The 13128-nt window shown below is 38.9% G+C and overlaps 1 protein-coding gene across 1 annotated transcript in view; it reads left to right on the forward strand.

The window, feature by feature from the left end:
• Window positions 1-13128, forward strand: part of GRIN2B (glutamate ionotropic receptor NMDA type subunit 2B) — a 275921-nt gene that overhangs the window by 260823 nt on the left and 1970 nt on the right. Inside the window, exons 9-11 of the mRNA XM_054591405.1 lie at window positions 6604-6764; window positions 8000-8187; window positions 10677-10915. Coding sequence (XP_054447380.1) covers window positions 6604-6764; window positions 8000-8187; window positions 10677-10915 — 588 coding nt within the window. The remainder of the gene's footprint in view (window positions 1-6603; window positions 6765-7999; window positions 8188-10676; window positions 10916-13128) is intronic.

Raw genomic sequence — 13128 nt, forward strand, 5'->3', positions numbered from 1 at the left:
AGACCTTTGTGTTTGCTCTTCCCTGGGTCCAATACACATCCTGTGATCTGTGCATGTCTGGCTCCTTCTCATCGTTCAGGTCTCTGTACAGATGTCACCTTCTCAGAGAGGCCTTTTCAGGACAGCGAGTCTAAACTTGTTCTCCTACCAATCACTCTCTATTCTACATAATAGCTGTTTCCATTTCTTCATAGCACTTTGTTTTCACTATTTGAAATCATCTGTGCTCCAGTTATCTGTTGCTGCACAGCAAATGATTCCAATACTTAGTGGCTTAAAGCAAGGACCATTTCATTGTATTTCACAATTTTGTAGATTAGATATTTGTGTAAAATTTGGCTGATTCTTTGGCTTCACATGGCATCTATTGAGGTCACTCGGTATTCAGCTCGTGGCTGGACTGAGAGGTCCAAGATGGCCTTACTCTATCTAATGTCTGGTGCCCTGGCTGGGAGGGCTGGAAGGCTGGGCTTAGCTGGGACTATAGACAGAAAGCAGCTACATGTAGTGACCCTACCATGTTGGCCTTGGGGTTGTTGGCCCCCAAACAGAGGGTGGGCTGCTTCCCTCAGAGCGAGGTGCCAAGAGGCCCAGATGGAAACTGCAAAGATTCATGTGATCTGAGTGTTACTTCTGGGCATTCTCTTGGTCAAACAAGTCACCAAGGCCAGGTTAGAATTCAGGGAAGGGGGCATAGGCCTCACCTCTTGAGGTGAGGAGTCGCAGAGAATTTGTGGCTGGCTTCAGTCTACTACATTAAAATTTTAAAAATGAAAGAAACAGGCTTATCTGCCCCCCTTTTTTACAATGTGAATTCTATGAAGGCAGGATCTTATTCTCTGTAATACTGCATCCTCATTACCCAGAAAAGTATCTACACGTGATAGATGCCAATAGATACTTGCTGAATGTCTGTATGAATTAAAGAATAAATGAATAGGCAAATGAATTGATGAATAACTAAATGAATAAAAAATTGAATGAATGTTTAGATCTCTAGCATACCAGTATGCAAACTTCTTAAAAACAGATTCTGTCTTTTTTCACCTTGTGTCCTCAGTTCCTGATACAGCCATCTACATTAATAGATGTTCAGTAAATATTTGCCAAATGAATTAATACATTTTAATTATTATAGTTAAAAGAGATACCTTGATTTATTCCCAGCACATACATAGGTGTTGAAGTAATAATGCCTTATACTTAGGAAAATCAATTTATATATTTATTTAATAAATAAAATGAAATGGACCAGATCCCCACTTCCTTACTTCTTCCCTTCTCCCTTCCTCCCTATAACAGGCTGTGCAAGAGGCTCTCTAGAGAGAGGGCAGCAGCCATAACAGCCCAGAGCCCTCAAGTCTGGTCACCTTTGGGTGGGGGCAGGGACGTTTACCCCTGGCACCTTTCTTCTAGCATGACTGCCAAGACTAATTCACTTTGAGGTCATTAAGATTGGGGCTGAGATGATGATCTGAACAGCTCAGAGGGATTCTGATTCTCTGCTGCTCTCCAGTAGGACCAAGTGAGATACAGTTCTCTTAACATTCTGGCATTGTTTGGCCCTTGTGCAAGTGTGTACTTACAGTAAGTGCTGAAAGCCATGTGTGGAATCCAGAGGGGGAGTGGGAGTTGGCATCTGATGTGCCGTCACTCCCCTGTAATAAGCAGGAGTAGGACTCGTGGGTCAGCGTTTGAGGCTGCAGTGGAAAGGCTCAGCTCCTGAGGGTCAAGTCCCCCACATCACCCATGGCCTCAGACGATTCACCTGGCCTCTTCAGGGCTTCTGTTTCCTCCTCTGTGAAATGGGACTGATCCTTAAGGTACCTTCCTTTTTGGGTTTTTATTTCCTGATCTAAACCTGTTTTTTAAAAATAATCCTAATCTGGGTAACTCTGGAAAAAGATTCCAAGTTTAAGGAAGCCCTATTTTGGCCACTGGTGACTAATAAGAAGTACTATATGTAAGTTTCAGTTTAAAATCCCACATATGAGTGAAACCATATGGTTCTTAGCTTTTCATGACTGATTTATTTTGCTTAGCATGATATTCGCAAGGTTCACCCATGTTGTTGCAAATGGTAGTATTTCATCTTCTTATGGCTGAGTAGTATTCCGTTGAATATATGTACCACATCTTCTTTATCCAGTCATCTATTAAAGGACACTTGGGTTGTTTCCACTTCTTGGCCACTGTGCATAATACTGCTATGAATATAGAATGTGGATATCTTTGCAAATAAATGTTTTCAAAGTTTTTAGTAGATATCCAGGAGAGGGATTACTGGGTCATATGGTAACTCTATTCTTAATTTTTTGAAGAAACTCCATACTATTTTCCATGGTGGCTGTACCAGTTTATGTTCCCACAAACAGTGAATGAGGGTTCCTTTTTCTCCACAACCTCTCCAGCACTTAGATTACTTATCTTGTTGATAATGACATTCTAACAGGTTTGACATGGTATCTCATTGTAGTTTTCATTTGCATTTCCCTGAAAGCTAGTGAAGTTGAACATCTTTTCATATGTCCGTGGGTCAGAGGGAAGGGAGGTGGGGGTAATAAAGGGTAAAGGGGACCAGAAGATAATTTTCTATGGGTGGTGGGCACACAATGCAATACACAGATCATGTTTTCATAGTAATATACACTTGAAACCAATATAATCTTATTATTCAATGTCACCCCAATAAATATAATAAAATAAAAAATAAAAGAAGTATCATATAAAGTTCCTCACTTTAACATTACGCTGAGTTTTTTAATCCAATGCTGGTCTCCTTGATGTGCTGGGTTTTAAATTTTAAAAAAAAAATTGTTTCTTGAAGTTCTTCCTGTTAAATAGATTTTAAGACTTTTGGTTCTTGACAGTACTAAATTTTTGTCCTCCTCAGAACCCCAGAGAGCATTGATTGTCTCTCAGGTTAAGGAAATGCCGTATAATGCCTCATGGTTTGAAGTGAATTTTATTACAGGGCATTTTGGGGAAGCATCTGGGTATTTGGAAGATTATTTTTATAAACCTATGTTTTATTTAAACCTCATTAAGCTAGGAAAAGAATTTTCTAAGGAAAAGGCAAGCTCACTTCTACTTCTGTTTTGGCTAATTCTGTGGCAGTATACTCTCTCCCTTCTGGTCCCTAGACTGGCCTAGTTTAAGGAAAAAATTAAAAAATGAGAGTTTTCAATCTTAGGGATCATTGCCTAACATAAGACAATTTTAGATATTAGAACTTCATCCTTATAAAAGCAGTTAATAATTTTGAGACTCCCTCATGTGCTAGATACTGTGTTAAGTGGTTTCCTATATATTATTTTATTATTCATTAAAAGTAATACTTCCCAGAAAATGGAGCTTTGTGAATATTAGTAACTTGCCCATGTTTATAAAGCTGACCAGAGAGAGAACTAGAATCCAAATCCAAATTGTCTTCCTCCAAGACCAGTGCTTTCCACGGGACTGTGCCTTCCCCTTCTTCCAGTGCTGATTGGTTTCTCTGATGGATTTTTATGGAAGGTGCTTTAACTGTGAGTCTTGCTATGTTCTTTAATTCATCTAGTTTTTTAATTGCTTTAGTTTATTTTCAGATATTTTCTCACAGTCACTGGTTTGTCTTTTCATGATCCTGTGTTATTCAGATAAGGTCTTAATTTGATGAAGTCCTATTTATGTTGTATGTGTGTGTGTGGACTTTACTTTTAGTGTTGTATTTAAGAAATCACTGTCTAACTCAAGGTTACAAAGATTTTTCTCCTAAAAATGTTATAATTTTAGGATTTATATTTAGATATGCAACCCACTTTGATTTAATTTCTGTATATTTTGTGAGGTATAGAATGAAGGGTTTTTTTTGTTTGTTTGTTTTTTGGTTTTTTGCATATGGGTATCTAACTCTTCCAACACCATTTGTTGAAGACTGTCCCATCTCCACTAAATTACCTTTGTAACATACATGTGTTGGTTTGTTGATGGGCACTCTATTGTGTTACAATGATCTCTTTACTGTTTCTATTCTAATGTCACACTGTCATGTATTATAATAAGTCATGGAGTCAGGTATTATAAGTCCTTCAACTTGTTCTTTTCAAAGTTTTCTTGAGGTTCTTTATCATTTTTTTAGCTTTTAATTATTCAGGCATATGGTAATAAAACAGCATCTAGAAATCTAAATGTAACATTCAAAGTTGCTAAAGGGTAGTAGAGAACCTTTCCATAATCTAGCTTCACCAGGAAGTGAAGCACTGTAGGTACCAGATTCAATCTGGAACCAGAAAGTGTTCCGTATACCTTACATGGGTTGCCAATTTTCAAAAAACTAGAATATAATAATTTATATCAGAAATGTATTGGACACGATTTCAACTTTCACTGGTGTTTGAGAAGATACTTTGAGCTTTAGAGTATGTTAGCCATTGTGAGCATTAGTGGTCTTGTCCTGGAAAAGCAGAAAATTACTGATTAAAGGGAGTTTATTTGGTTACATTGCTGCCTGTCATAGTACCTATTCTACTTTTGAGTTGGAGGATAACTTTGTTCAAACATCTGAAGTGTCATAATTGACGGTGATATACATAGCATTTTGGTATCTGTCTCTTCCAATAAGGCATATCCCTGTTCTCTTTAAAGTTGCTATCTGCTGGAGACAAGGAGAAGACCTAGTAATTAAGCTAACTGATCCCTGATAATGTTAGTCATCACAGCCACTGTGTGACAGCAAACTACTTGTCCCCTTTGCGCTTCAGTTTCTTCATTTGTAAAATGAAAAGTTTGAACTAGTTAACTGTGAGTGACTCATCCAACTCCAAAAATCCTTTGGCTCTTGCAATGTCTTTGTTCACTTAAAAATCACAAACCTTTACAAAATAATTAAACAAAAATTTGTAATGGCAAAAAGCATGTGGTAAGGAGGACTGGGAGCTTTCTAAGTCAGAAAGTAGTGGTCTTTGATGCATTACAAATTGCCTAATACCACTGTATGACTATTTTTTACTATGGACAACTCTGAGCAATTAAGATACATTTATGGTTCTGGGTACTGTGCCATGTTGTGGCCCATGAACCCCCATGTTCTGAGAAGCTCTTGAGCTTCTCAGATCAAGGGAAGGAGAAAGAATGGCTCTACGCCCAGGCTACTCCAAAGGTTCAGAGTATGCCTCAGTTGGCAGGTTAGATTTTCAAATCTATCTCCAAAGTACAGGGATAGTATTGAAACCAACAAGACTTTTTAAAATATCAACATCTTTTCCTATGCCAAAGCATAGCAGACTACTCTGGTCATATTCTATGTGTTCATTGACATAATAATAGAATGAGATGTTTGGAAAGCATTGAGTTTTCTAGGGAATACAGAATATAAGTATGAGTTAAAATAATAAAAGGAACACTTATTGAGCCTACTTAATAGGCACTTACTCTATGCAAGATGCTGTGTGAAGAATTTCTTATACATTATATAATTTAATCCTCCCAACAAGCTTGAAAACTCAATGTTATTGCCTCCTTCTTACAAATAAGGAAGTAATGCACAGAGAGCTTGTGTCACTTGCACAAGGTCCCACAGTTGTAAGTGGCAGTGCTGGTCATCAGTCTATGTCTGTCTCAATCATAGAGCTTAAATTATTAGTGACTACATCAGAAACTAACTCTCATAACTTAGCCAGCTCATTTAAAGAATAATTTAATTTGTAGTATAAATTACAGTGATATAAGCCAGGAATACCAAGCACTGATGGGTCACTTTTGGGTAGACTCAATGGAAGAAAGAACTCATGGAAAGTTTCCTCAGAAATTACTTTGCATTTTGAGAACGAAGAACATGAATTGGCCTAGGGAGAAAGGTGAGTTTGTGCTGAGGGGACAGCTATAAAGATACAAATGAACAAATTATGTGTTCAGGGAGCAACACACAGACTTAGTCATTGCAGGGCAATAGCCAGAAATAAAGCTGATGTCATAGGGGTGAAAATCCAAGAGATTTCACTTTATTATGATAGGCACTAGAGAGCCACTCTCAGTTCCTAAGCCAGGGAAGGAACCTAATTAAAACTGTATTTGGTTTTTAAATTTATTCTACAACTTATGTAGGATAAATATGAACTTTAGATGCACCAGGGAAGGTCAAGAGAAAATTTCTTATCAAATCATATTTGATACCCAACAAATTATTTTTAGGAGTACAATGTAGCTCACCTAATCAAGGCCCTGTGGCCTTGATAGTGCAGTGACAATATATTTAAGCACCTAAATAAGAGGCATGTGAGCAGATTTTACACAATTTTCAGAAATAAAGGTGACTAGTACACCACAGTTGAGCTAACAGCATGTTTCTGTCATCACTGGTATTGTGCAGTGTGCACAAAAGGAGCACATGGATTATAGATTAAAGTCAGGGTTAGGCAAATAGAAAGCTTTCAACAATATGTGTTAAACTGAGTTGAATTGCATTTCACTTTTAGATAGCAATGCTGTTCCTGGGTGAGGGTTAATGTATTTGGTGACTATAGTTAGGGCCATTCCATTATAAATCCACTAATGCTAACTTAATATTTCTTCATATTTTTCTGAAGCATTTTCTTTTCTTTCTCTACCTTTCTGTCTCTGCAGTTCCAGAGACCTAATGACTTCTCACCCCCTTTTCGCTTTGGGACTGTGCCCAATGGCAGCACAGAGAGGAATATTCGCAATAACTATGCAGAAATGCATGCCTACATGGGAAAGTTCAACCAGAGGGGTGTGGATGATGCATTGCTCTCCTTGAAAACAGGGTAAGAACTGCTTTCAAGCTCAGAGTCTGTGACATGTTTCTTACATTTATTAAACATGCATTGAATCAGAGGTACCACGTTTGGGTGCCATACAAAGTTATAGCAAAGAAGACTTTATTTGCTCTTCATGGATTTCTAAATTAAATGACTTGGGGTAACAGAAGACCTGTTACCCATATGGTTATGTCTGAATTTCTTCTTCTGCCTTTGATGTGCTTAAATGTTGGTTTTAAATATTGTTTTATATAACCGGGGAAAGTAGGGGAAGGGGCAAGTCAGGGAACATGTATAGAGGACCCATGGGCATCAACAATGGGGTGGGGGTGATTGGCACAGGGGAGGGGAGAGCAATGGGAAAAAATGTGGGACAACTGTAATAGAATAAAAATAAATTTAAAAAAAGATATTGATTTAGGCCTTCTTGCTCTTACCCCAGTCTTACTCACTTCCCTACATATTCCCTTCTTGCAAAGCATGATATACAGAGAATGGCAAAAGTAGGTTTACAGTTGTGGGTACGCAAAACACAGTTTATTCTTGTAATATTTATTTATTGTTGTATTATTTACCATACAAACAACTGTAAACCTACTTTTGCCCACCCCTTTATAAAATGAGGTCCTTATATATGTTTAGGAATTTGAGAGATCTGAGTTCTATATGTTTCATTTTCTTGTTAGTTTCACACGTTTACTCTTAACAGAAGCCTGTGCTGCTGCCACCCCAACTAGTTTTTACTTGTGTGGCACAACAGAATATTGAAACCTTTCTGACCATAAAAATAGCATTGCACCTCTGTTGAAACACGTACACCTACACTTATCCTACTCCATACTGTAATGAACTGAAAAATGAAAAATGTTATATAAATCTAACCCATGCTCTTTGTTGTTATCATTGCAATGGTTACTTTTCATTATTTCTGTTATTATTTTTATTGATTCCTTTTTACTTCCTCTCCCTTTCAGACACAGCTTATGAGTTGGCTTTAGGCCCAAGTTACATTCTCATCATTCCCAGTAGGAGGGAAAGAACTCCTTTTGATTTGAAATCACACAAAGAATAGCCTGGGATTTAGGCTTTAGATTCTGTCTCAGTTTCAACTTGAGCCTTTCTCTGGACCAATTCCCTCCATAGTTTTCTGGACCCTACTGCTTCATATTAATGGCCCCATAGGTAGTTTTGTACTAAAATTCCTCCACTGGATTTGGTTTGTTTCCTTCTTTCTTGCACAGGAAACTGGATGCCTTCATCTATGATGCAGCAGTGCTAAACTACATGGCAGGCAGAGATGAAGGCTGCAAGCTGGTGACCATTGGCAGCGGGAAGGTCTTTGCTTCCACTGGTTATGGCATTGCCATCCAAAAAGATTCTGGGTGGAAGCGCCAGGTGGACCTTGCTATCCTGCAACTTTTCGGAGATGGTGAGTTAAAAAAGGGAAAGTGCCTTCTTGGTCTCTTCTGATGGTTGGTCCAAAACATCAGCCCTTCTTCTCTATTCCTTTAACCTCTGCATTTTCAGCATTTCCAGAAAAGCATGTCACAATATACTGAGATTTGGGGGTGTTAGTTTCCTTAGGTTGTCATAACAAAGTACCACAAACTGAGTGGCTTACAAAACAGAAATGTATTGTTCTATAGTTCTGGAGGCCAGAAGTCCAAGATCAAAGTGTTCCTTGGTTTCTTCTGAGGGTTACTACGGAGAATCTCTTCAATGTCTCCTTCTAGGTTATGGTGGGTTGTTGGCAATCTTTAGTGTTCCTTGGCTGTAGACACATTATCACATCTCTGCCTTCATGTTCAGGTGGTCTCTCCTTGTGTGCATGTTTTTCCTTTACATGTATGTGTCTGATTTCCCCCTTTTTTAAGGACATCAATTACATTGGATTAGGGGCCCACTCTATTCCAGAATGACCTCATCTTAACTAATTACATGTGCAATGACCCTATTTCCAAATAAAGTTCACGTTTGAAAGTATTGAGGGTTAGGACTTCAACAAAAGAATTTAGGGGACACAGTTCAACCCATAACAGGGTGAAAGATGGGACAAGAAGATTAAAGCAGTTGGTTAAGGAGGTATGTTTCAGAATTGCAGGCTATGATCAAACCTTCAGGGAGAAAGAGAGGCTGATATTAGTTGTTCCAAACAATCATCTCACATGTTGCCAAAGTGGATGGAACTTTGGAAAGGTTTCTGCTTTTTATGTGCCCAGAGAAAGGGCAGAGAAATCAACTTGCAGCCATCTACTCATTCTTCCCTCTCTCCTTTCTTACTCTTTTGGCTGCAAGAGGTAGGAGGCAGACACCATAAGGTATTCCCCAGTGCCATTATGGCAGCAGACTGAGCAGCCAAGTTGCTTTGAGAAAAGCTCATCTTCTGTGTCATTTTAGCATGTCTTCACATCCCTTTTCACTTTATTGCCCAAAGTACCTCCTCCTTTTAGCCTCACAGAAGCTAATCCAGTTACAGTTAAGCAACTCAACTGTACTTGGCCCCCACAGGCGGTGATCCAAGTGGTTCTCTAAATTACTTCTGCAGAATCTTGCTGTTAGGGATAAGATAAGAGGCAGAAGAGCACAACTGGACTTTTCAGATTCCAGGTGAAGTTGGTTGCTTCACTAGTTAGGAAAATCAAAGTTTGATCAAAGAAATGAATAAAAAGTGATTTGATTAACACTGAAAAGAGGAGGGGTTATAGCTGGGTTATTAACTGGACATTTTGGTGTAGAGCTTCTGTGATTTTTAGTGTAGCTGTCACTTAGAGGCAATAATAACAGAGCTCTATCTCTGAAGAAGAGCAGCGGTAGAGATGATTTGTAAAAGTGACCAGAGCTCTAGTCAGATTATGCAAAGTTCAAATTTTTAACAAAACCAGAACTATTGCAGCATGCAATTTTCTTGATGAAATTTTCAGAATTGTGCTCATCTAGAATTAGATGCATTCAAGGGCATGCAGTTTCTTTCATGTTCCCTTTCTCTAGGTTTTCTGCCTTTCTAAGTCCTAATATCCAGTGGAGTGGATAAAGGTTATTGAAACCTGACATGAACTGAGTTCACCAAAGCTCCCTTAAGCAGTGTTAAAAGGCAGCAGGTCTGAATTCGGTGGTCGCATTTTATTCACGCTTACTCCCCTCTACTCTTAAAAAAAGACCAGTAAGTCTGAGAGTCCCCAGGGAATCAGTCAGTCTCTGCTGATTTCTGTCTCTCTTCCCCTCACCCACTCGGTTTGCACATTATTTTAATAGCAATTTTCTGAATCACTTGTTTGATGATGTTATTTTTCACTGTCTACAAAATAAAGTGCAAAATGCTTAGTCTGATGCTCAAGCCCTCAGCGATGCTGCATCAACCTTTTCTATTCAGCTTCCTTTGCCTCTTTGTATTTTGTTTGAACTGTTCTGCATGCCTTTGCCTAAACAAGCCTTCTGTTTTCCCACCTTCCTCCCATTGATCATGATACTTCTGCTGCCTGGAGTGCCTTTTCATACAATATAAATTAAAATTCACCCATTCACCATGCCCACCTCCAAGTCTTACCTCTCTCATGAATACCTACTGGCTACCCAACCCACAAAGTTACTCTCACTAATTTGAACTCTTTTTACTTGTATAAAGCTTATCATTTTGATTTTTTAATATACTAATTTACACTGGATAGATAAAGGAGAACAGAGTTAATGTCTCATATGTTTGTTGAATACATTGAAGAATATCTATATAATGTTATTAATAAAATTACTGTTTATTAATTTCTCTGTTCTTTACTATTCTCTATTAATTTTCTTTCTGTATGTCTCCCTGTCTCTTTCTCTTTCCTGTTTTTCTCTCTCTTCCCCAACACCCGTTTTTCCCCTTGTCTTTACTACTCTGCTCTATTCTCTCTTCACCTATTCTTTCTGCCCCATTTCCAGGGGAGATGGAGGAGCTGGAAGCTCTCTGGCTCACTGGCATTTGCCACAATGAGAAGAATGAGGTCATGAGCAGCCAGCTGGACATTGATAACATGGCAGGAGTCTTCTACATGTTGGGAGCAGCCATGGCTCTCAGCCTCATCACCTTCATCTGTGAACACCTTTTCTATTGGCAATTCCGGCATTGCTTTATGGGTGTCTGTTCCGGCAAACCTGGCATGGTCTTCTCTATCAGCAGAGTAAGTAGGCTGATTTAGGTGTCTGGAGCCTGTAAAAGGCAGCTTAGTCCAGCACTGTGCAAAAGGAAGAGACTCAGGAGGGCACTGGCTCTAGCTGGGCTGCTAAAGCAAGAAACCACATCATGTATGTTTCCCCATGAGGCTGCATGATATAATTTCAAGTGGCTCAAAAAACGGGTGATGCTATTTTTTTCCCCTTCAAGAAATGGCTTTCTATGTGGAGTTTGGACATTTGATTATCAATAAGAACTGGCAAATTTATAAAAATAAAAAATTTGGCCTTTTACCCAGTGCCTTTCATTACCATTAGTTAATTCTGTATAGGCTGTAACAATCATTTAATCCTTTTTTTAAAAAAATATTGCATCTCTATTTAAATAGAGAAATGCAACGTGTCCTCTTTTATTCTAACACACAAAGGTATATTATTGTTTCATTGTTCCCATCTGTTTTTATCATGCATGAATTACGGTGAGTTAAAGTACTTAACAGAACCTTCAGAAGTCCTGACCCATAGGAAATTTACATCCCAGAAACTTCCTTAATTGGAGCAAAGTATAACTTTGAAGTTGTTCTTTATTTAGGCCTCATCTACGTTTCTAGTCCAAACTGAGGATTTAGAACAGTTTTGAATATGAACAGAAGGTCACGGGGGAAGAGTAAGAAAAAAAAGAAGACGAGGAATTCTTTTCATTTTGTTAATGAGGTTATGGGACGCATTCATGAGAAGCAAACTCAAATGTCCTTTTAGAATAGAGATCTGAATTTCAGATATGACCAAATTTGGCTCAAATGGAGTTACATAAGAAAATTGATTTCTCATTAAATTGTTCCATCTTTTGATCATTTTCCTGTAGTATTTTAGTGATAAAGAACAATTTCCTCCCTATTAGTTTATTTCAGGCTATTCAGTAACATGGGAGCAGGAGAATGGAATTTGTGATCCCAAAGTCAAATTGTTTCCTCATGTGGCCCTTCTCTAAGGTCCTAGGTAGGGTGATGGCAGAAGCAATAGGAGCTGGTGACCTATAATAGAAATCGCATCCATAGCCCTTCTACTTAATCAGTGCCTCTGTCCAGGAACAAAACTTGGCATTTTCTCCTGGCCATAATTAAGAAGGACTAGAAAGGAGGCCTGAGAAAGAAAATAGAATAACCCCAGCTTGAAGATCTATCTTGCTGCTGTCCTCTGGGACAGCGAGGCTCACCTCACCTAACCTTTCTTCTACACTATTTAGCTTCCATTCTCCTTTCTAACCTTCTCTCTTCTCATCCCCATCCAGTGGGACAACTTCCCTTTTCAAATTAATCACCTTCTTTTCAAGACACAATTCAAATTCCTCTTCAAATACCTCACCTTGCCAGGGAGAAAAGTTCCAAATTTGCCCACCTTTCAAGGCAGGGAGCATGATATTAGCAAGAGTTTGGCTTGACTCGAGACCTGAACCCAACCCGTTTCCTCACCTGGGAGCTGTTCTTTAAGGCCCTGTACACAGGGAGTTCTCCATCGATACCAATTTTCTAAGATATCAATTATTTATGATAAGATTGAGTGAGAAAGTAGAAGAAGAAACCAAGAGCTAGAGAGAATTCAGAAAGGAAATTATTTATTCCTATTAGTACTAGATATCTGTCCCAGTTCTTCCCTCCCACGGCGTGGGGCACAGCAGGAGAAAAAAACCATCTTTGACCCTCGGGCTTCCTAATTCTCTTTGTGAATTTTGTTCATGCTTGACTCAAGAAGAGAATTGCTCAGCTGTTATTTGGTGATCAAAATTCTAAAAGCTGCTCAAAATTTGTCAGAGCTGGAAAAGAGTGGCGATTGTGAGCTTCTGAGCTCCCCTGTGCTTTTCTGCCAGGCAAGGGTGGCCAGCCAGGGCAGAGCAGTCTCAACATCTGTGGAGCATTGCTATTGATTTCCAGGAGGCAGACAGTGTTTTTACTATTGGCTGATGCTGATACCACAGCATCATCTTTAAGATGTGAATACCTGGGCATAGAAAGGAAGATCAATGCAATTCAGTGAGGGAGTCAAGGCAACCATGTCATGTCTTGTGATTTCATTCCAGTCACTTGGCATAGTCATGCTTCCTCTCAGATAGCCAGGCAATGACCTTAGCTCATAGTATGAGACTTCCAGACGCAGAGGGATAAATCATGCAAGCTCCTAGCCACATCTTTTTATGAGTATATAAGACTGTCTGTTTGATCTT

This window comes from Pteronotus mesoamericanus, unplaced genomic scaffold, assembly GCF_021234165.1.
Source record: "Pteronotus mesoamericanus isolate MK-2021 breed Mesoamerican mustached bat unplaced genomic scaffold, CSHL_Meso_final scaffold_21, whole genome shotgun sequence".
In the NCBI taxonomy this organism is placed as follows: Eukaryota; Metazoa; Chordata; class Mammalia; order Chiroptera; family Mormoopidae; genus Pteronotus; species Pteronotus mesoamericanus.